General features: G+C 40.2%; 1 protein-coding gene and 1 long non-coding RNA gene across 5 annotated transcripts; one reads left to right on the top strand and one right to left on the bottom strand.

Moving 5' to 3' along the window:
* Positions 1-1,195: 1,195 nt before the first annotated feature.
* On the bottom strand, positions 1,196-10,953 carry LOC114089436 (transmembrane protein 254). 4 transcript variants are annotated; one of them, XM_027931280.3, is made up of 5 exons: positions 10,812-10,901; positions 10,434-10,538; positions 8,617-8,720; positions 8,351-8,410; positions 1,196-2,812 (listed from the first exon to the last, which is right to left on the bottom strand). In XM_027931280.3, the coding sequence occupies exons 1-5, from the start codon at positions 10,899-10,901 to the stop codon at positions 2,692-2,694; spliced, it is 480 nt and encodes a 159-aa protein (XP_027787081.1). In that variant the 3' UTR covers positions 1,196-2,691. The 4 variants fall into 4 exon arrangements, with proteins under 4 accessions (XP_027787081.1, XP_027787082.1, XP_027787083.1 ...); XM_027931281.2 differs by having other exon boundaries at positions 10,434-10,602; positions 10,812-10,889; XM_027931282.3 differs by lacking the exon at positions 10,434-10,538 and having other exon boundaries at positions 10,812-10,953.
* On the top strand, positions 10,263-11,475 carry LOC117794711 (uncharacterized). Its single transcript, XR_004618560.2, has 2 exons — positions 10,263-10,500; positions 10,683-11,475. It is a non-coding gene; the product is annotated as an uncharacterized lncRNA (long non-coding RNA).
* Positions 11,476-23,665: the final 12,190 nt, after the last annotated feature.

The raw sequence follows: 23,665 nt of genomic DNA, 5'->3' as shown, positions 1-23,665 counted from the left end.
TCTGACAGGAGATGAAATCTCAGTGTAGTTTTAGTTTGCAGTTTCCTAATTACTAGCAATGTTAAACACTTTTTTCATATATTTTTTGACCACTCATATTTTTTTCATTTGAGAAGTGTCTGTTTAGTTCCTTTGCAGGGCAATGGTATTTATTAACCAAGTCATCAAACTTAGAGCTTGAATTAAGGAAACTCCAGGAAGGGCCTTAACAAGATAAAATTGAAGTTGCACTCTATCCTCTAACTTCTTTTCTTTTGTGTATGTTCAGTGTAAAGACATAAGGGCCTTCTGAGAGAGCAAGTTGTTTTCCTAAAAAGCCTCAACACATCTGAAATTTAGCCTCTTAAACCTAAGGCTTGTTAACACCATGACTTATAAAACATGTTCAGACTTGGATTCATAAACATGTGAATGGAGGCCATGTTAGTTTATATGTTGATACTTCTATTAAGATGTGAGGTCATTTTTTTTTTTTCTTTTTTGTTCTTCCAAACTATACATGCTCTGGAAATCTTTTGGGTTTATGAGAAAACAGGTCAGTCTCTTCATCTTCCATGTTTGCTTCCATGAAATGCCTCTGGCCTTTTCTCATTCATCTCAACATAGATCTGTTTTTCCCATATCACCACCATGACTAATGCAGAGCCAAGATGGCTCCATTTTTCTGTTTACTTTTTGCTTCACAGACTTACTTCTAAACCCCTGGGCTGTGCAGGAAGGGGAACTACAAGGCTCAGGGTTCTGCCTCTCTCTGGAAGATGTTGGGTAGGTCACTCTTGCTGGGATGCAGTTTATGGTTCTATAAAATGAATGACCTGCAGCATCTGTTAAGATCCCCTTTGGTTCTAAGCCATAATAATGCCACAAATAAGATCATAGGATTTCTTTAGGTTTGACATTTTAAAAATGCCAGAACACTTCACCTGCTGCACAGATTTTATCAGATGTTGAATGAAAAGAGAAACAAAGAGGAAACAACCATACAAGGAAAAAGAGACACTGGTGTCCAACCCAGAGACTCAGCGAGCACACAGGAATGGAGAACTACACACCCCACAACCAGGGCATTCTGCATTTCTTAATCAGTGAACGCCAAACTGATATTTGAACTGTGCCAACAGTTCCATTTAGAGCTACCGAGAAAAAGAATAAAATGTGTGATAATATCAACACTGATCAAAACAAAAAAAATCCATTTCATTGTAGAGAAAGTCACAGCATTTTATTTGAGTTAGTCTGTTTCATTTAATCATCTGCCACATTGTTCTTGGCACAATTATTGTCATTATTAGTGTCATTTGGAGACAGCTATGCTTTAAAAAAAAATCTGGGTTGGATCTCCATGATGCTTAACTCCTGGTCAAATTTTTTTCTTTACTCAAAAGTAACCCCTACTCCAAGAGGAAGATCAGAAAAGACTGAGATATATTTGCAAAAAAAATTATGTCCACTAAAAACAATTCATAGCTCATGATCTCTCATGGGGGCTTTCTTTTTGGGGAGAGTTTTTTCTTATAAATGTATGCTGATTCAACAACCTGCCCAAGGAATCCCAAAGGGAAATGAGAAATAGCTTCCAGAGAACAAGCAGATGCTCTCCACAGAAAGAGCCCTAATGTCTCCTAAGTGTGATGGTGCCATTTTTCCAAGGTAAAGGGACAGAGATAGGGGACCTCTCTCCCCAAAGGCCAGTAGAAATAAAGCACATTCAGGTTAATCAGGGAGGTAGTAATCAGCTGGAAAACCCAGAGGTTAGCATCTCTAGAGAGGAAAGTGGGTGTGACTGAGTAAGCTAGGGCTGGATGAAGAAAGCGACAGACAGCAGGAGAGTGGGGAACAATCCACGTTTCCCCAGAGGACCCACAGAAAGGTGGCACCACTACTGAAGGTGTCCTGTGCTGTTCTAGGAGATGAGGGCACACGGAATGAATGATACAGAACAAGTGGAAGCGAAGTGCTTCCCTCCTTTGTCAATGACACTGGAGGAGAACCACCTGATGCACAGGTGGGAACAGGCGCCCCAGGGAAAAGGACAGCTGCCTGAGTTGTGACCCTGAATTGAAGGGGCAATCTAGCAGTGGCCATCACACTCTGCCTACCACAGAGCACTGTGTCCCTGGGGCCATGTGCAGGGAACGATCACTGCTGGCTGGCAGCATCAGGGAGACCCTGCCCTGGTCCTCTGCTCTGGGTTCTCGGCAGGTCCTTTGGGCCTTTACACAATTGCTTAGTTGAGGAGATAAGATCCTGCCTCACAGGTGTCTAACAAATGTATATGGAAGTGTCATTTCATTTTGGTTCAGAAAGATGAGAACAAATTTCTAAGAGATGCTTTACTCAGAAAGGGAGCACAGGCCCACCAGCAAGCAAATCTATCACTCCTTTCAGCCCTGAAAACAGAGAGGGACCAGCACAGCCAAGGGCCTTAGAGGCAGAGGCTGCAAGTCTGCTGCCATTCAAGTTTTCTGCAGAACTTAGAAAACCAGAGTTTTTTCTTATTTCTTTCTTAGATAACAACTAGTCTACTCAAGCTCAACCCGAGCATATGGAAGAAAAATGAACAATTGAGAGGGTCTTAAATACCTTTGTAGGACAGAACTTTTAGAATGTAGAAAGATCATCAAGTAAACATAGCACCCCCCAAAAGAGAGTCTGAATATGAAAGTGGAGAGGAAGTTTTGGCTTTCTCCTTTAACTGTGTTTTTGGAGCTTTGGCCTGTAAGCAATCAAGATGGAGAGAGATGCTATCCCAAAGAGGAAAGTCTGCAAGAACCAGAGTAGTTGAGCCCGACTGTCTGTGATTCCTTTATACCTGAAAAAGAAAGAACAAAATTTAGACACCAGAATTGTCATTTTATGGGGGTTACTGACTTCTCTATTTTTTTTCATTTAGCACTTCCATCTACTTTCAGGTTTATTTTGCTGTTTCTCTCTGAAGGTGAAAGATGGGTTCATTTACTTTTCATCTCTCTTGTTTTCTGATAAATGCATCTTAGGTGGTACACCTCCCTGGGAACCAGTCTGGCTGCTCTCTGGGTACAGTATTGTACAACTGTTTCTCATGTGATTCTGATCAGTGGATAGGTAATCAGCACTAGCAGGGCTTCATAGCAAGTGTCTTGAAGACAGACCAGAAGAGAATCCCAGCTTGCCACCCACTAGCTGTGACCTGGAAACTCACTCAGTTTTCTCATTTGAAAAATAGAAATAGTAATTTCTAACTCACCAAATTTTGAGGTGATTGGTAAGATAATATACCCAAAGGGCTTAGGAAAGAGCTTGGTGCACAGTAATAATAAACACCTGCTCACAGAGTCTTTCAAATTAAACTGCCTAAAACAAAACTACAATTAATAAATAAGAAAAATGGTCTAATTGAAGGAAATTTTAGTCTCATCTGTAATATAAATCTCACTTGGATGACTTTTTATTTAAAACAAACATCACATATAAAAGCATATAGTTTTCTACACTAACAGATTTAAAAGGACCATAAAGAAGAATCTTAGTAAATTCAGAAGAAGCATTTGATAAATTTTATCATCTATTCTTAATAAAAGTTCTCAGCAAACTTAGAAATACAATGGAGCTTCCTAAATTTACTAGAGGTCTACAGAACTCTAGAAGAAACAATTCCTGTAACATGATACACACAGAAGTTTTTTTTTTTTTTTTTTTTGTACTGGGGATTGAACTGAGGGCCACTGAGCCACATTCCCAGCCCTATTTTATATTTTATTTAGAGACAGGGTCTCACTGAGCTGCTTAGCGCCTTGCCATTGCTGAGACTGGCTTTGAACTCGTGATCCTCCTGTCTCAGCCTCCCAAGCCACTGTGATTTCAGGCTTGTGCTACTGCGCCTGGCAGAAGGCTTTCTTTTAAGATCAGGAACCATGCATAATGTCTACTACCACCACTTTCAGCTGACACTGTAAATACAGCCAGCACACAAAGGGAAGAACCAACCAAAGGTACATAAAATTGAAAAGAAGAAGTGCAACTATCTAGACACAATTGTATATGTAGAGACTATTAGAATTAATAAATGGACTAAATAAATAAATGGACTTAGCAAGGTTGTTAGATATCAGGGTGATATATAAAAATTGATGATATCCACACAGACTACCATCAAACAATTAGAAAAGGAAGAAAAGTCATTTATAATATCATCTGAAAGTAGAAACAGCTGGCCATAGTCAATAAATGAATAAACAAAGATGTGAAATACCTCCTAAAATTACAGAACTTTATTGATATATTATAGGAGATTTTAATAGATGGATACGGATCATTTCATGTTTAGAAGATGCAGGAATGAAAATGTCAGTTCTCTTCAAATTAATTCACATGGTGAATACAATAAAGATCTCAACAGGTTTAGATTTTTGCTTTTGCAGCATATGACAAGGCATAAGAATGTGTAAAAGTCCAGGAGCAGCCTCCTTATTGAACAAGAAGGCAAGAGGACGTGCTTTATCAGCTGTCAATGATCATAAAGCCACTACTACTGACAGAGCCATGTTGTCCCAAGAATGAACACTCAGACCAATGGAACAAAACAGGAAGCCTAGAAATAGCCATACACAAATATACATATGATATAAGACAGGTACATCAATGGACATTGAAGACAATCACAAATGGCTCTGGGAGGACTGAGCATCCATATGGAAAAAGGTGACGTCAGAAACATCTTTCCCACTCCCAAATCAGTTCCAGGTACATTAAAGGCATAAATGTGAGAGGCAAAATTGTAAAACTCTTTTAGAAGACACTGTTAAAGAATACTTCCATCATTTCAATACAAAGAAAAAAAATAATAAATTTGACTACACTGATCAACTTCTATTTTTCAAAAGATCTACCAGAAGAAAAAGACCCAGAGAAAGAATATTTGCAAAACATCTAAGTGGCAGAGTATTTAAATAAAGGGAGAAAAGAAAAAAGTGCCTATAGATGGATAAGAAAAGGGCAAATACCCAATTACAAAAGTGTTAGTGTGGGTAGTGTAGGCCAAATGTACCAAAGACATATTTATTGCAATATAGTTCATAATGGCAAAACAATTTAGAGACTTAAAAAGTTGATCAGAAGGGGACTTTCTTCAATACATTAAGGCACATTCACATAATAGAACACTATGCACTAATATTAACGGATGGGAGTAAAATTCACATGAATAGACACAGAAAAACAGGGATATGTAACAATGGAAAACTGTTAATAGAAGAAGTTCTATGTATATGTAAAATTATTTATAAATGCATAAATCGTAATGATAAACATTAAACTTTTAATAATGACTATTTTGGGGGATTTTAGGAGACCTTTAAATTTTCATTTAATCTTTTTTTGCAGTACTAGTGATTGAACCTAGGGCTGTACCAGCCCTTTTAATTTTTAATTTTGAGACAGGGTCTTGTTAAGTTGCTGAGGTTGGCTTCGAACTTAGATCTTTCTGCCTAACCTTCCTAGTCCCTGGGATTACAGGAGTGTACTACTGTACCTGACATTACCAAGAAATTGATTTATTTATTTTGATTGCTGAAGATTGAATCCAGGGCCATGCACATGCTAGATAAAAACTATACCCCTGAGCCACATCCCTAGCTTTACCATGAAATTGTTAAAAACATGGAAAAGGTGCTTAATATTATGATTATGGTTGACATAAAGACAAACATCGTCCAATCTTATCTCTGGTTAAGAGGAATTTACAAAAAATGTATTACAAAATTACAAAAAATGTATACCAAGGTGCCAGATGTTCAGTAAATTTTAATTTTCTGCCTCTCATAATTATCTAGAATCAAGGATATTGTCAGCTGGGTGCAGTGCCACAGGCCTGTAATCTCAGCAACTCCAGAGGCTGAGGCAAGAGGATCTCAAGTTCAAAGTCAGCCTCAGCAACTTAGTTGGACCCTAAAGTGCCCTGGGTTCAGTACCCACACTGTTTTGTGCATACTACTTATTCAATTAAAAAATTCACATGCATGAAAAAAGGAATTCACCAAAATGCTACATGTAGCTATTTCTGGGTAGTAGAATTTGGGAGGCTGCAATTGTACTACAGGTTTTCACTTATTTATTTATTCTGTCATTTATCTTATAATTCAAAAGGAGTATTTATTCTGATTTACATTCCAACAGATTATGCCATGATTTCAAGAACCAACTTCTCCATGTCTAATCTCCCTCTGCTCTTCAAAAGACTGATAAAAGAATGTTAAATTGAGTCTTTAAGTTTTCATTAGAGGTTCCAAATGCCATTACAAAATAAGAGTTTTTTCAAAATATACATATCTAGTTTCCATACCCAGAGATTCTGATCTGGTGTGTGTTGCTTCACACATAGGAATGTTCTTTCTTAAAGTTATACAGATAATTCTGGGCCACAATGCAAGTTTAAAGCCCCCAGACTAGACCCTATTCAGCAGATACCAGTATAGGTTAATACCACATGAGAAAGATCTCTTTAAAAATTCTCTTTAACCTGTATTAGGAAAAAGATTCTCTGCATATTTGTACTTTGCATAAGCATATACAGAAATTCTGATTCAAAGGATAAGATGGTTATAATAATGCCATCTATACTCTGGCAGTCTAAGTTCAAGGACTGGGCCAAACAACTCCAAGGTAAGATTTCACTGAGAAGCAGAAGAGGCCATTGGAAAGAGGTACCTGCATGCTCTGACATTTTCTGTGTCAAGTCCAGAGACTGGCTTCAAGAGAACCAGTTGGAGAGATTGACATGAGCCCTTGAGATTTGAAGAAAGGATTAGTATCTGACTCAAAAGTATTAAGACTGTTTTAGTCTGCTGGGTGAAAGAGCAAAGAAACCAGCTTTACTGGGAACTGTACACACTTGCAGATTATCACACTGGAAAGATAAGGAAATCAGCCAGACAGATTTTTTTAGAAGGGTACTGGACCTGGTGGGTTTTGAAGGAACCCTGCCTGAAAGGCCCAAATGAAGCACAGATGTGATCTCAATAAAAGGGTAAAAGTCTTTCTCAAAACAGGTCCAGAGGTAAAACTGCAAAGTGGCATGCTGGAGGAGGCACCAGGAAAAACCATCAAGGGAAATGCAAAGGGAGATCCACAATGATAAGCAATTTCCCCCCAATTCACCAAAGGCCCTCTAGAGAAAAAGAGTCTACACTGAATTTGCAACATAGATAGCACCCAAATAACTAATCAAGAGACTGGGCCTGTTTCCCTAACCATTCCTACCATTCCAAGGAAGCCACAAGCAGGCTCCTGAGCCGTAGCTGGATAGGAGCTGACATTTTGAATTAGAAGAAGCTTACAGTTTTAACAAACAGACTAGATGAGAGTGGACAATTACAGATAGTGACTAAAAAACCCACAGATCTGTTTGAGTTTCATCCAGGGCTATAGTGGGGGTGTGGGGGAGACAGAAAAATTCATGGGGTAAATTTACTTGGAGAGGGGTGAAAAGAACATAGTTGCTTTCTGCTCTTTTGGTAGAAATCCCAGTGTGTTTAATAACAAGAAGATAGAATACCATAATCTATACTTAGCAGTTTCTTGCATGGTATGCACCCAATCAATGTTAATTACTTTTATTATTAAAATATAGTGGTAATACAGTGTCCGACTTTGCACTTTCAGAAGTAATACAACAATAATAGAAGTAATAATTAATCTGGGTCATACAAAAATATTAATTTCAAAGAAATTAAGCATTAGGATAATCATCTTATTCTCTGTATCATAATTTCTGTATTTGCTTATGCAAAGCACAAACGTAAAGAGAATTTTTTTTCTAGTACTTTCACACCGTATTAACCTACACTGGAATCTGATGAATCGGGCATTGTTTAGGGGCTTTTAACTTGTATTGTGCTCCAGAATTATCTATGGAACTTTAAGAAAGATCATATTCCTATGTCTGAAGCAAGACCTACCAGATCAGAATCTCTGGGTCTGGAAACCACACTTGTATATTTCATAAAAGCTCCTCAGGTGGCTCAGTTGTGACACTAGGACTGTGAACCATTGGCCTACATCAATAACTTAGCTCTTTTTTCAAATTAGAAGGAAGCCTAACCTTTTGTTCTAGTTGGGGCCACACAGTTTTGAAAACATAACAAAAGTCATCTCAATTAGATAACTAAATAAATGATTCATTAACAAACAAACTGAATTTATTCATCAAACATTTACTGAGTACTCCATGTCAGGTTCAGTACTAGGTATGGGGATTCAGATCTAACCTGAGAGTGTTCTTATCCTAAAGTATATAAATTATTGAAATGTGGCTACTCTCATCTTCCATTAGATACCATGAGAAAGGTGACAAAGACCTATTGCAAAGACTTACTTGCACAATACCATGGCATATAAGGACTCTCCCACGTGAATCAGCCAGGCAAGCCAATACCTGAAACAGGGAAAACAAAAACATTTTGACTAGTTTAAGGTGATAGCTACCAACTGATGGAATCTAACACAGAAATCTTAAAAAGAAAGGTGTCTTAATGTGAACTAGCAACACTGTTAGATATCTAACGGCAATTGCAGGCTTTTCAGGTCTCCAGTGAGACCAGGGCTGTAATGTCCACAACTGGCTTCTGCAGTTCTCCTTACCCATTATGCAGGAGGGTGTGATGGTGGTTCACCAAATACTGAGTAAAGTAGCCCAGAGGTCCAAGGCTCTGATAAGGGACACTCTGAGGCCAGAGGACAACACACTGAAAGAGAAGCAGAAGTACAAAGTATCATTTAGATCATTTAAAAGATCAGCAATTATTTATTTTTGAGAGCAGCTATGAAATAATACTGATTCTACAAAACAACTCAGACTGTAAAAACTCTGAACAGCATCATTTGGACCTCCATTTTTTTTTTTTTTTTTTTTTTTTTTGTGGTGGTGGTGGGGATTGAACCCAGAGGCTTGTGCATGCAAGGCAAGCACTCTATCAACCAAGCTATATCCCCAGCCCTTGGTCCTTTATTTTTTTAAACATTTATTTATTTATACGTGGTTTTGAGGATGGAACTCAGGGCCTCACACACTGTAGGCAAGCAATCTACCACAGAGTCACAACTCCCGCTCTGGTCCTCCATTTTTAAATTTTAATTTACAAAAGTGACTATACTGCGATGTTTATGCAGAGGAAACTATGTGGTTATCAGACTCAGTGCCCAGGGTGGCCAACTCCTAATCTTATTAATGAATTTCAGCAAAACATTATTTTCCAGAGGTCATTAACATTTTTTTAGTTTATGTTCCTTGACTAGCTTTTTACTGAAGAAACTACAGCTTGAGCCAAAGCCCCATTTAATGTAAAACTTCTGTCTCTTCCTTCACTTGTGTACTTTTAAAACTGGAAATGACCCACTGCACAAAGATGAAAAATAGGTAAGATTCACTTTGTGAAGTTATAATAGCAACTGCTTAAACACATGAGGTTTCTATAGTAAAATTATCAACTTTTCTTCAGCCTATGTTGTAATCTCTACCAGCTTAGTTTTGCTTAGTTTTTTGAGAATTGTCAACAGTGTCAAAGTTTATTGTCCATTCATCTCTGTCAAGAGAAATACTATCTTTCCCAAGATGCTCTTTTCCATATAAAATTAAAACAAAGCATGAATTATCAGGGCAAACAAAAACAAATAAAAGGAAGTATACAGCTCCATGATAGCCCCATGTGAAGTCCTCAAAGCTTTCCCCCCTTTGGATTCCACCTAATCAGAGAGTCAAAATAGCACAACAGAAATGCACTTTTGAAAAGTTTCAATTCAATGCCTTCATTTTACATATGGGGAAATCAGGACAGTAGTGGTCACACTTGACACCAAACAACACTGTGGACATGAGGAATCCCTAAACTTCAGAATCTCTCCTGGGCAATAGTCAAATAGCTTTTCCTTCCTTCATATTTACATCAATTTAGCTCCCAGTGTATTTCCTAGCATTTTTCCCATTAAACAAACTCTCAGCCCTACAAAAGACGTGCTTCCTCTGTAGAGCTTTCTTGCTGCCACATCTATGCCCAAACAGTTAGTTATATCCTCTTTATTTCTTTTGAGCAATTTAATCCTGCCCATTGTTCAGCTTTATCCCCATTTTCCAAGCCATTCCAACTGCTTCAAACATTCTGCTTCGGAAGTCCTATCCTGAGCTGACAGGGCTATGGAAGTCTGTCAACTTGACTTCTTTACTCTTTGTGAGAGGCTCAGACTCGGTTAAGCCTGAATAACCAACCTTACAGGGAGCCAGAACACAAGGGCAGAAGCCCTCTAAAGCAGAAGATTTCCCAAGAGCCCAGGGAACTTCCGCTTACACCAGTAACGCAGGCAACCGTCAGGAGCGCGTGCGCAGAACCTCATTCCCACAGCAACCCTCGCCCAACGAGGGCCTGGCCGGCCCAAACCGATCTACCGCCCTCCCGAGGACTCACCGAGAAGTATCCCAGCGTCAGGGCTGTGACAAGCGAGGGCAAGGGTCTGGCTACACGGAAGTAGGAGGTAGCATCCCTGCCGGTCTCCGACTTCCCCTCCACCATCTTGAAAGACCCAGGCATTGAGTTCCCGGGTGGGGAGGCTTGCTGGCGTCCACATAGGGAAAGCCTGGCGAGCCGGTTTCTCAGAGCCTTGAGCACCCGCCCAAGGCCCTGCTGAGGACTAATTCTTCAGTATCTCCTCCCCAGGTCTCGGCCCTCCCCACCCCATCCAAACGCGCTGGAGCCAGGACTGCGCCTGCGCTGAACCCCTGCAGGCGAGTCCTGAGACCTTGCAGCACTAGCTCCGCTCCCTGGATGGGTGGCCCTTGCCCTTACCGTGTAGTAGCCAAAGGAGAGGGTAATGACTGTGAACCAGAACAGACTGCCCCTCCGGAAGTAGGCTGCACCACCTGCTACGGTCGCCATCGCTGCAGCATCTCCAGGGGAATGAGCGGCCACCCACTTACGCGCGGGGGTGGGAGCTGGGTCGGACCTGGGATGGGCGAGGGAGAGGCGTGCGCCACCGCGCGGGGTGAAGACAGAAATCAGTCTCTCTAGTGCATTCCTTCCTCCTCTCTCTCTTTGGCACCTGGGATTGAACCCTGGGGCTCTCAACCTCTTGGATCTTCTGAATAAGTATTTTCTCAGCTTTCCTTTTACTTCTTATCCCCCAGATTCAAGGTTGCCTGTGTTCTCTGTGCTTTCTGTACATTTGAGATTCAATTTTCATCTTCTTTTTCATGACTCTAAAATGCTCTTTCTAATCTTGACGTCTCCCCAGATATCTGCTAGTCGTTTCACCAAATAACCTGCACACATCAAAAACAGAGTCTACGCTCACAATTCACAGTCAGTTCTGACTACAGCTCCCCTATTTATGTAAATAGCACTCTCCTTCTACGCTGTACCCCCCATACCTAGTTAACTGTAGAGAATCCTCTTGTTGGGGTAACATGACATCTCATTCTTTTGGATTAAACCATGGTTTGTTTAATCCCCACTCTCTCTGGGTCATTCCTTTCGGATTTTTTTCTCCTTCAACAACCACATGCACACCATTTATCAAATCTACAAATGACAGGGTCATCTTCAGGTGTAGTTCTGATTAAGGTTTTCATTTTGCTTTTCTGGAACTTTTCTAATGCTTATTTCTTGTTTGAAAACATTTTTCTTCAGATATTAAATCTGAAGCAAGGGAGACATTGGAGAAATAATTCACTTTAGAAATAATTCAACAAAATGGCTTGGGTTAATGGACTAGAGAGCTAAATTTTAGTTTCATAACGTCTGAAAACCAGGAATTGGTGGGAAGAGTGAGTGCATCTCACATTCGAAGGATCTTATTGCCTATCATGCACACATCAGCAATCCAGATACCATATAAGATTATTACTTAGATGTCAATAGTTTTTGTCATGTTCAGAAAGGCTTCCTCTCTTCTATCCAATTTGACTTTTACATGGTACAGGGAACTTGAATTGTGTAACCTCAAGACAACCTGCGCTGTTGTCCCCTCTGGGCTGTGGTCCCCTCCGGGCTAGCAGAGGACTTTCTTACCCCTGGACACTTCTCCTTTCAGGATGGTTTGATGACCTAAACATGGAAAAGAAAAATTGTTTCTTTTTCCCATAAGATTGGCCTACAAGGTTTGAAGACACACTATAAAAGGACTGTAGTAATAAAAACTTTTAGTATTTGACATGCAAAACCAACAAATAGATCAATAGGAAACAATACCCACTAATAGAACTCATATATCCAAGCACTTATTTTATGATGAAGGTAATACTTCAAATTGAGGAGGAAAAATGGGCAATTAGCTAAATTATTGTGGGACAATTAGCTAACTATTTGGGTCTCACTGATTTGCTAGGGCTGACTTCGAACTTGTGATCCTTCTGCCTCAGCTCTCCGAGTTGCAGGGATTATAGGCACAAACCCACCATGTCTGACCTAGTTATCTTTGAGGGTAAAAATGTTTTAAACTTTGCTCCCATCCCCAAACACAAATTCTCAGTGCAGTATCACAGGGTACAGAGAAAAATAGTACCCTTGGTGTTCTGATGAGATGGCTAGAGAGTAGTATAGCCATGTGCCATGATGTAGCAAACCCCTTCTTCTATGCTTATTCAGGATCATAATGGGAGGAGCATTTAAATAAATTTTTAAAAATAAAAAGCAAACATCATGTGTCCAGACAATCAGGAGCAGTATTTTTTATTTCATTTTTTTTTTTTTTTGGCTTGAAGAAACAAATGTGAAATTGAGTGAAGGAAGATGAGGATGGAAAAGCAGGAAGGGTCCTGATCATGAATGACACTGGGTAGCAGCCTGTTAAGATCCTACAGCCCAGGCAAGTTAGGGAAGGTTTTTTGTTTTATTGTTTTGCATCTGGGAATTGAAAATGTCTGTTGTACATGGGATGAAGGTGAAGTTGGAAGCAGGGAAAAAGAAAAATTAACAAAGCTTTACATGATGGGAATGGAGGAAAGATTTCATCACTCCCTCAAATATGGAAGACATATTTCTGCGGGCCCATTTAGTGCAGAGGTAATGCTTCATCCCAGAGATACAACAGTGAAGAAGACAAATGCAGCCTGGGGCTCTCAGGTTGGGTACAATGTAGGTCAGCTGACAGGAAAATCAGTAATAGGGATTAACTAGAGACAAGTGTCTATGTTGCATTGATCCTGTATTCAGGGATTGTGACCAGGAATGTCCTCAGGACATTGGATTAAGTAAAGAAGAAAGGAGGCAGGGATAATCAGTAAGGTGTTGAGAGTTTGTGGAGTGAGGGGAGGCACCAGAGGATTATTTTTTTGACTAAAAATTTTCAAATTTCACCTAGAATCCCAGGGACTTGGGAGGCTGCAGCAGGATTGCTAGCTCTAGGCCAGTCACAGCAGCTTAGTGAGACCCTGCCTCACAATAAAAAAAAAAAAAAAAAAGGACTGAGAATGTAGCTTAGTGGCAGAGTGCCCTCGGGTTCAAGCCCAAGTACTACATAAGAAAAAAACTCTTCAAATAATGATGATTAATGATGTTGAAAATTAAACTTTGTGCATGATTTTGGCGTAAAGAATACTGGTTTACATATATCCTTGAAAGAAAATTAGAGGTGGAACAAAGTAAGACTAATAAATGTTAGCAATTTTTCTTAGCATTATTACAGTTGAATGAATTATAAAAGCTGTGATGTGGGAGAATGAGGCAAGCAGCTAAAATTTTGGTGGAGAAAATACAAACTCATGAATGGGCAATTGATATCAAATCATCTCCATAAAACTCATGTCCTAGAAGCCAATTTGCTGAGTCATCAGTTTGCCAGATTCACCCAGTTTATGGGATGTGGTTTTGAGACTTCAACAGGAATGTTAAATATTCTTATTGAACATGTTCACTTTTTGTCATGGACAAAAGAACTGTTACTTTTTTTTTTTTTTTTAAATTGAATATTGAACCCAAGGGCAATTTACCACGGAACCACATCCCCAGCCCATTTTTTTTTTTTTTTTTTTTTAATTTTGAGACAAGGTCTTGCTTAGTTGCTGAGGGTCTCTCTAAGTTCCAGACTGGCCTTGAACTTTGAAGTCCTCCTGCTTAAGCCTCTGGAGTAGTTGTGATTCCAGGTGTGTACCATGGTGCCATGCAGGGATTATGTATTTTTGAAAGTTCACCTGAATGTTGATGTTTCTTAGCCTGCACTGGGCTGTTCACAGCCCCATCGTCACATAGCTCCATCCATAGGACCTGGTGTGCGCTGGGCTCTTTCAGTCATGGGCGTCTGTAGCAAGGATGAAGGACTCAGATCACATGCTCTGAAGCCAAGCTTCATATAAAGAATGTGAACTAGGAAAACAAACAAGAGATTGGACAAGTTTGATGACTTAGGAAAATGACCCATGAGATTGGGCCATTTGGAGCTGATTCCTTGGTGTAAATCATGGAGTGAGCTCTGAGGAGATAGTGACTGGAGGGGAGGAAAGAATGAGAACAAGGGAGTTTGGTGGGGTGCAGTGGGGTGGGGTGTGGGGATGAGTGTCCAGGTGGTTTTTGGAAGTAATTTGATGGAGGAGGGGACGAAAGGTCACTTCCTGGTATGAATTCAGGCTACTGAGAAAAGAAGGAAATAAAGCTGATGGGAATGTTGAATTATTGGGGAAAAAGTAAAAGCCGGAGAAATCAATCTAAGGCCAACCTTTTAATTTGACTGTTAGAAGAACTCACCAAAATAAAATTCTGGTATAATATTGGACAACATGTTTCCACACCAATGCACCAACAAATTAAAAATAGATAATGATTTTATAGATAATAAAAAAGAAAAAAAACCCTCTTATCTTTGACCTTTAAGAATACCTCATACAAACTGTCTTAATTGTAGTCCAGCTCAGTACAGAGACACTATAGTTAATGGAATGCTGGGAATAAAATACTTCCTGTCCCTTTGCTCCTGAGGAGTGAACCAGGGGTCACTAACACTGCATGACATCCTAAGACTTTGATTTTTATGTTTTATTCTGAGATAGGGTCTGGCCATATTGCCCAGGAGTACTTTGGATGCTCTGCCTCAGCCACCTGAATTGCTGGGATACAGGTTTGGGCCACTGCAGCCCCTGTTTTCATTTTTTTCCCTCCTTTGTGATTATAATGAACATGGTCACACCACAATAAAATCAGAACTGTCTGAAGGCTGGTTTGGTTATCTGTGATCATTAAAAATGCCTGACCCTATGGAAGTGTAAAAAATATAAAATGTAAATACAAAATGTAAATTTTCTTTTTTAAGGTATTTTGAAGGAAAAAGAAAAAAAAGGTAGGACCCTTCTGTATTGCAATTCGCATTATGGTTTTGGTTGAATGGTGGCAGAGCACATTACATCTGCTGGTTTGCTGACCAAACTGTGCGAGTGGGCTTCTCTACAGGGAAGTGACCACCTTTAGATTAAAACAGCAAGTGAAGGATGACCAGGTCATACGACTTTTAAGATTTTTAAAAAACTTTTCTTTCTTTCTCTTTTTGTTTTTCTGGTTTTGGTGCTGGGGACCTGACTCAGTGGTGCTTTACCACTGAGCTACATCCCAGCTCCTTTTCATTTTCTGATTTTGAGACATAGTCTCACCATACTGCTGAGTCTTGCTAACATGTGAGGCTCCAAATTGTGATCCTCCTGCCTCGGCCTCTCATGTCTCTGGGATTACAGGCCTGTACCACCATGCCTGGCTTATTTTTCCTTTCCTTACTGTCTTGGCATCCTCATTGGTATCAATGTTGTCATATCATTTTCGATGCCATTTGCCATAGCTACCCCAGCAGCCTCCTTGCATTTCCATCCCCTTCCTCACCATCACCTTCTTCCCTTGTTTATCTCCCTCACTGTCTGCTTGGCCTTCTGAAACCATCATCCTCTTTAGCATTCCCTTTAGCAGGGGCTCTTCCAGTCTAGCTCTCCACAATTTCCCTTTTCTCATGAAGTCCTTGGTGGGGATCTCAGAGTAGAATACATGGTCGCTTATCACATGTTGGATAAATTGTGATCCCATGCAGAGGGTTCCAAAAGAAAGCGTGAGACCTGGACTTTGGAGCTAGACCTGCCAGAGTCATGGGGCAAAGAAAGTTGTGGCTAGGAGAGGGTAGGATCCTGGAACAATTCAAATGGCTTGTGGGGCAGCTGTTGGCTCAATCCAATTTTGGTTTGCTCTACTTTCTCAGTTCCAAAGTCCAACATTTCTGGCTCCCAAAATATTCCCCCATGTACTCCAAAGCACACAAATGACTGCCTCCAATGACAGGCTGTCCTAAGCAGACAGCATAGGACCCATCTGCTGCCACCCCCTGAAAGATCCTCCATGAATTTAACTGCCCATAAATGTATTCCTTGTGCCTTTTCTTCATTTTTGGTTACGGAGACATTATATATCACCTGGAATGAAGTTAGAAAACTGGATTCCTTCAGCTTTTTTTTTTTTCCCCTTAGACCAGGGAATGAACTCAGGGGCACTCAACCACTGAGCCCCACTCCCAGTCCTAATTTGTGTTTTATTTAGAGACAGAGTCTCACTGAGTTGCTTAGCACCTCACTATTGCTAAGGCTGGTTTTGAACTTGTTATTCTCCTGTCTCAACATCCCAGGCTGCTGGGATTATAGGTGTATGTCACCGTGTCCAGCTAGCTTTTTTTTTTTTTTTTAATATAACTTTTGCACTGCTGGCTGCCATTTAGTTGTCCTGTTGAAACCTTATATTTATTTTTTAGTATTGGGGATTAAATTCAGGCCACTCAACAACCCTACCATATCCCCAGCCCTTTTGTGTATTTTATTTTGTTGTGGGGCAGGTCGCTCAGAAAACAAACCAAATCCTAGTTTTGTCCAAATTGAAGAGTCTTTATTTAGCCAGCCAGCAGGTGACTGCTCCCTGCAAAACCCAAACTGTGTCTGCAAGAAATAGCCCCAAACCTGAGCATTTTAGGATATTTAAAGGCAAAAACTACATCTGGGTTGACATAGCTGTAAGCAAGCAAGTTCAGAAGCTGGATTGGGCAGTTAGTGAGACAATGCAATGGGTACATTGGTATTTTCTGCATGACTTTCCAGGTTGGCATAGCAGCAAGCAAGTAGAAGGGAAGTCAGTCAAAATGACCCTAGTTGGTACAAGTTAGAGAATGGTTACTAACATCTAGAAAATTAATTTCTGACAAGGTACATTGCACCCCCCCCCCCAAAAAAAAAAAAGGGAAAGTAAAGAGAATAATTTCACATTGTATAAGAATTTCTATTTTATGTTGCCAAGTATATTATGTAGTTAACTATTACTGGGTAAATATTACTGGGTACAGATGTGGGGCTTTCCCAAGGGAGAAGAATTTCTTACATGATATTAAGTGTCAAGAGTAAAACAGAGTCTGTTTGGTCATTGTCCATATAGACTGGCTTATAACAATTTAGAGACAGAGTCTTCCTGAGTTGTGTATAGCCTCACTGAGTTACTAAGTTTAGCTTTCAACTCGTGATCTTCCTGCCTCAGCCTCCAAAGCTTCTGGGATTATATGTACCTACCTACACACTGTGAACCTTATTTTCATCTGCTTTATGTTGTAGTCAGTCTCCTCAGGGTTTGAATTAAATTAATTAGTTAATCTCTCTGAGCTTCAGGACTCATCTGTATAATCATGTATATCCCCATAGGGCTGCTAGGAGATAAAGCAGAAAAAAATATGTTCCAGCTGCAGAGTTAGCCTTCATACATTTGTAGGTTTGGTCCCCAGTACCAAAAAAAAAAAAAAAAAAAATTGTTAAATTGCTTCAATAGAAAGAGGGACATGTAGATTCTCTGATTCAGGAAGGAGATAAACTATTAAGCATTGGTTGATTTTCTACACAAGAAGTTCAAAAAACCTTTCAAGAATTATTACCTTCTCCCACACATTTGGGAAAGTACAAGTTCCCAGAGTTGTGAAGAAAATGCAAAGACATGCAGTTTCTTTGTGAAATGGAGATTCTTGTTCTATCAAAGGACTGTAGGAAGAACAAGATGAATTAAACGGGCACCATGGTGCATACCTGTAATTCCAGTTACTCCAGAGGCTGAAGCAAGTGAATTCCAAGTTGAATGCCCCCATCAGCAAATCAGAAGGACCCTGAGCCTCCACCCTCACCCCAAAAGGAAGGTCTTGGAGATGTACCTGAGTGGTAGAATGCATCTGGGTTCAATCCCTAGTACCGAGAAGGAAAAAAAAAATTTATTGACAAACTATTGATAAACCCAGCCTGATTCCCTCTAAAAATTGGGAGCCATTTCACCACAAAGCCATGAAAAGCTAATTTCGGCTTTACTATAAATGACTGCAAATTCTGAACCTGCTTGGAATGTCTGCCCGTGCCTTGAACTCACCCATGCTTGGTTCTCTGACCAGATAGCAGCTCTGTCTGAAACTTTAGTGACCCCTCACAAATCTTGGCCTTCCCTGGCCAGATAATGACCCTCTCTTAGGCTCTAATGACCTTCATAAATTCTGATGTTGGGTCCAGCAAAAATATAAACTAGCATTTGTGTTATGCTCATCAGAGTTTTGTCATCTGTAACTCCCCCTTTGGGTAACTTTCTGGGCTATAAAGCTGGGCTGCAAGAAAGCTGTGGTGCTGCCTTGTTCCTGTGGTTTGTGTTGGGAGAGGCAGCCTGGCCAGTTGAAATAATAAGGTTGCTTTAATTTGATTTTAATTGGAGTCAGTGGTCTTTTCTTTGCATCCTGGTCTAACACTATCTAAGGCTCTTAAAACTTTACTCTGATGTCTTATAATATCTTTATGCAATTTCAATCTGTGGTCTCTCCTGCTTCCAAGTTCAGTACTCCTTAATCAATACCATATCAAGTGATGCGGCTCATCTTTGAGTCGAAACTGTTCTGCCTCATATTGTGGGTTGTGATAGTGTGATAGAGAGGAGTGCAAGGTTTAAGGTGTGAGGTCAGGGGCTCACTATGACCTAAACATGTCTGTTCCCATTGTCCTCAAGTTCAATTGGGGATTAAATAGTACCAGCCAAGATTAGTTTCAGGGAGTGCTAAACAGAAGATAGGATTTGAAGAGATAGGTTAGGTTCAGGTAAACTGAGGTGTTTAGGGTGTGGTGTGGACTAGGGTGGGGCAGAGTCTCCTGCCCCAGGGCTCTTATTGGGGATAGGTCAGGGTTGGGGGGTGTTGACTGCCTCTGTCTTGGGAGGGGCCGCCTGTGGGCGTGTCTAGGGTTGGCTATAGTAATGAATGCGGCTCCAGAGTTCCTCACTTTACTACTGAGAAGGCCTGAGGAGCAGAGAGTCAACATGACTTCCAAAGGTGAGGCTCTTTGGTGGAGGACTGAGATCTGTGTTTTCGGGGCAGGCTGTGGACTTGTGCACTAGTGTTGGGGAGTGGGGATGTTTGAGCCTTCACCTTTCAAGGGTAGGCTTGTGTTCCAGGGACAGCTTCTGTCACCAACGAAACTGTCTATGGCTGGTGCACACTGGAATTGGGGAACAGGGCTTTTCCAAAGGCTCTTATATTTAAAAATAAGCTCATGGTTATATTAAAATGATTCCTTATATTTTAGAGATATATAGGAGTATTTTCAGGTCAAGAGATCTATCTGGAATTCCTATCAAAAAAATGAAGGGACATGTCAAAGAGATGAGAGAATGATTGGGTAGATCAACTAAAATTGGCTAGGTATGCTCTGTGTTAAGGTGGAGGGATAAATTCTTTAGGTTCTTGTATTCTTTCTTCTTTCCTGTGAGTTAAAGAGTTAGCTGGTATGGTAGTATGTGCCTGTAATCCCAGCTACTCAGGAGGGAGGCTGAGGCAGGAGGATCCTGAGTTCATGGGCAGTCTAGGTGTTTTGAAAGTTTATGGGGGGAAGGGCTTGTGGATCAATGTTAGAGCACTTGCTCTAAAACTGTGAGGCATTGGTGAGGCACTGGGTTAGCTCCTTAGAACCACAGGATAGGCTAGGGTGTGGCTCAATAGTAGAGTACTTGCCTAGCTTGCCAGAGGCCTTTTGCACAAGGCCTGCAAGCAGGAGGCCTTGGTTTCCATGTGGCTTCCTCCCCCACAGAACACACAAAGAGCATGGGTATAGCTTAATTACAGGGTACTTGCCTATCATGCCCCAGATTCTCTAGAATCTTAGGAGTGGGAGAGGGGTGAAAAAGTACACTGGAAAATTTAATGAATTGTTTTTTTCCAGTTCACAAATGATTTTTTTTTTATTCTGTGCAATTCAGAATTAAATTGTGAACTTTCCAAGCCTAGGATAGTGGAAGAGATTTTACATGCAAGTTTTTGATGAGGTGGACTTGCAAAAGTCTTGGTTCTTCTCTGATTTCTTTTTCTAGAGGAGCTCTAGTTCAGAGGAGAAGGTTTAGGAGTCAGCTGTCTTCCAACTTATACACGACCCTCCTCCCAAACTGTACATAGTGACTCAGGAGTCAACTGGCAAGAGGTTCTCAGGGGCAAAAATGTGCATTAAAGGGCCTTCAAACAGTGATGACTCAACTGTAGTCCCTTTGGGATGTGAAGTCTTTCACAAAGCCACCATGGATCTCAGCTAAGCAGGTGCCAGAGTTCTTGCTTCTAACCATGGGCTAGAGCAATCTAAAGGACTTGCCTCTTTGGTTACTGCTTGTTACTACTGAGCTTTATTTGGAAAAAACTCATGTCTTTCAAACATTTTTTTGTGTGCACATTTGCATTTCAGAAATTCTGGGAACATTTCATATTGAGTTATGGAGTAGGGAGTGGGATGAATCTAGACCAGAAGCTCCCCTGGAATGTTGGCTGTGATGAGCCGGCCTCCCCACATGTGTCATTTGCTGTGAATAGAGTGCTTTATTATTATTCTTTTAATCCCATTTTAGGTGTTGTTTCTGAACATTTGGGGAACTTGCATCTCATGGCTAGAGTGTCATGCTGCAGCCCATTGATGGTTCTCTAGGATGAGAGGTAGAAAAGTGGTACTGCATATGAATAGTTGGGGAGATTTCTGCTAAGTGGCATGGTTGAAAGCACTGCCTTCTTTACCCTTTTCACCAGCCCCTCCTAGACAGGGATAAGCCTCCTATGTACTCTCCAGAGCTTACTATTATGACTACATAGTATGTTGAATTTGTTCATAAAGGAGATTATCATCCTTTGTTTCATAAGAGAGAAATTAGTATGCCTGTATTTTAGGGAGAACTGTATTTCTCGTACTAAGAAACATCCAAAAGCACCAGAAATGATTCCATTCAGGCATTGCTTAATGATTTGAACTAATTCTGAGAAACATATGAGGAGACATTTGTTGTGTGGACACCATCGGTGCACTTACATAAACTAATATATCTCTGATAACTTGATGACATGCTCTGTGTCATCACCATCATATATCCAGTCCATTCTTGACCACAGCATTGTTTATTTGGTGCATGACTAAGAGTAAAACAGCTCTGGGCTCAGTCCAACTGGAATGGAGCCAATGTTGAAACCCTTGATGTTTCTGTGTGAAAAACTTAATCCTGATGGAACCGCATTGGGAGGTGTGGTCTTTAAGGCCAGGGAGGCTCCACCCCCAGAGTGAGTTAAATCTGTTCTCTGGAATGCATTAATTATCCTGATGTGGCTTTGCTATAAGTGAACTATGTTTGTCTAAGGTGAATAAATTCAGGTGTTCTCTCTTGGGATGATTTCCTTGAATTACTTTTTTATTTCATATTTACTAAGCTGATCCTCTGTGCCAGTCCTGGGTTCTCAGACCTTCTCAACATCCCAAGAACCATCCTTTGGGATGTATACTTGATGTATAACTCACTCTCACTACCATTTTTAATGTGCAGGTCAGTGGCAACACCACATTGTCCTGTAAACCTTACCACCAACTGTCCACAGTGCTCTTTTCATCTTGTAAAACTGATATTTTTGTGGATTGTGGTTGTGGCTCAGTGGTAGAGCACTTGCCTAGCATGTGTGAGACTCTGGGTTTGATCCTCAGCACTGCATATAAATAAATAAATAAAATAAAAGACCTTTCACAGGTAAAAAAAAAATATTTTAAAAAGTGGGAGGAGGAAAAAGGAGAGCTACTACTGCCATTTACAAGTAAAAAAAAAAAAGAAAAGAAAACCTGATACTTTGTAATCATTAAACCATAATTCTTCATTCCCTACCCTGCTCCTTAGCCCCTGGACACTATCATATAGTACTTTTGGTTTCTATGATTTTGACTCTCTAGGTACCTCATACAAGTGAATTTCCTGGATAATAGAGTCATTTTTAATTATTTTTTTGAGAAACTGCCATATTGTTTTCCACAGTAGCTACACCATTTTGCCTTCCCAGCAACAGTGCATCAAGGGTTCCAGTTTCTATGCTCCTGTTCTGCAGATTCTTTACTGTGGTTACTTAGTTTGTGGATTGTAGCCACCCTAATGAGAGTGAGGTGTTATCTTCCTGCAGATTTGAGTTTGGCTTCCCTAATGATTTGTGATGTTGACCATGTTTTCACATGCTTAATGACAATGGGTTTTTCTTCTTTGGAGAAATGTCTATTCAAATCCTTTTCCCATTTTAATTTACAGTTCTGTGTAAGTTGTGGTTCTTTGTCTTGATAGCAACACTTTGTGAGATATGATTTGCAAAGGGATTGTCCTAATCTGTAGACTGTCCTTTTCTTTACTTCATTGTATCCTTTAGTTCTTTATTTAGATGTAGTCTAATGTTCTTGTGTGTGTGCTTTTGGTGATGTAGCTAAGAAATCATTGCCAAATTCAATGTCATGAAACTTTATCCTCAAGTTTTGTTGCAGCAGGTTTTATGCATTTTTCTAGCTTTATTTATTTCCATTGAGTTAATTTTTCCCTGTGGGGTAAAAGGCCCAACTTGATCCTTTGCATGTGGATATCCAGTTTTTCCAGCAGCATTTGTTAAATCCTGCCTAGTGTTTCTTTGGACTCAGAAATAAATGTTCCATATTTGTTTTCTATGGAAGAATGGATGCCTTCCAAGTGGATTAGGTCACCCAGAGAAAAGGAGAGAACAGAAAGAGGGAGTTGTGTATGAGGGTGTTGAGAGTGTCACCCAGAATCCCATTATTCTGTACAATTGTCAAATCACTAGTAGCAGGGCATGAGGTTTATGCCTGTCATTTCGGTGACTCCTGGGGCCTGAAGCAGGAGGATCTCAAGTTTGAGGCCACTTAGTTGAACCCTGTCTCAAAATGAAAAATAAGAAATGGTTGCTATGAAGCTCTATTGTAAAGCCAGTGGAACAGCTACTGGGTTTATCTATTACCCTTCTGAAAAATGCTGGAAAAACAAAGCCACTGGAGTGAGAGCAAAGTGGAAGGTAGAAAAAAGAGGGCTACTACTGCTATTTTTTTTTGTTTGTTTGGTATGTCTTACGCGTGTGTGTGTGTCCCTAGTTTGTTCTTACTGCTTTAACTTGTTTTTTTCTTTCCTTTTGATAGGGGCATGTTTTGACTCTCTCCTCATTTCCTCTCATGTCAATTCTATGTATATTTTTCTTACAGTAAAAAAAAAAAGTTACAATATTTTATTTTCATCTTAATAATAACTGCAGTCTCATAAATCTCTATTCATTTACAGTTCAATCCCCCACTTTAGGCTCTCATCTTCTTCTTTCCTTCCTTCCTTCCTTCCTTCCTTCCTTCCTTCCTTCCTTC

Source organism: Marmota flaviventris, chromosome 4 (genome assembly GCF_047511675.1).
Source record: "Marmota flaviventris isolate mMarFla1 chromosome 4, mMarFla1.hap1, whole genome shotgun sequence".
Classification (NCBI taxonomy): domain Eukaryota; kingdom Metazoa; phylum Chordata; class Mammalia; order Rodentia; family Sciuridae; genus Marmota; species Marmota flaviventris.
The sequence above is the reverse complement of the archived record's forward strand: the minus strand, read 5'-3'. Positions and strand labels throughout refer to the sequence as shown.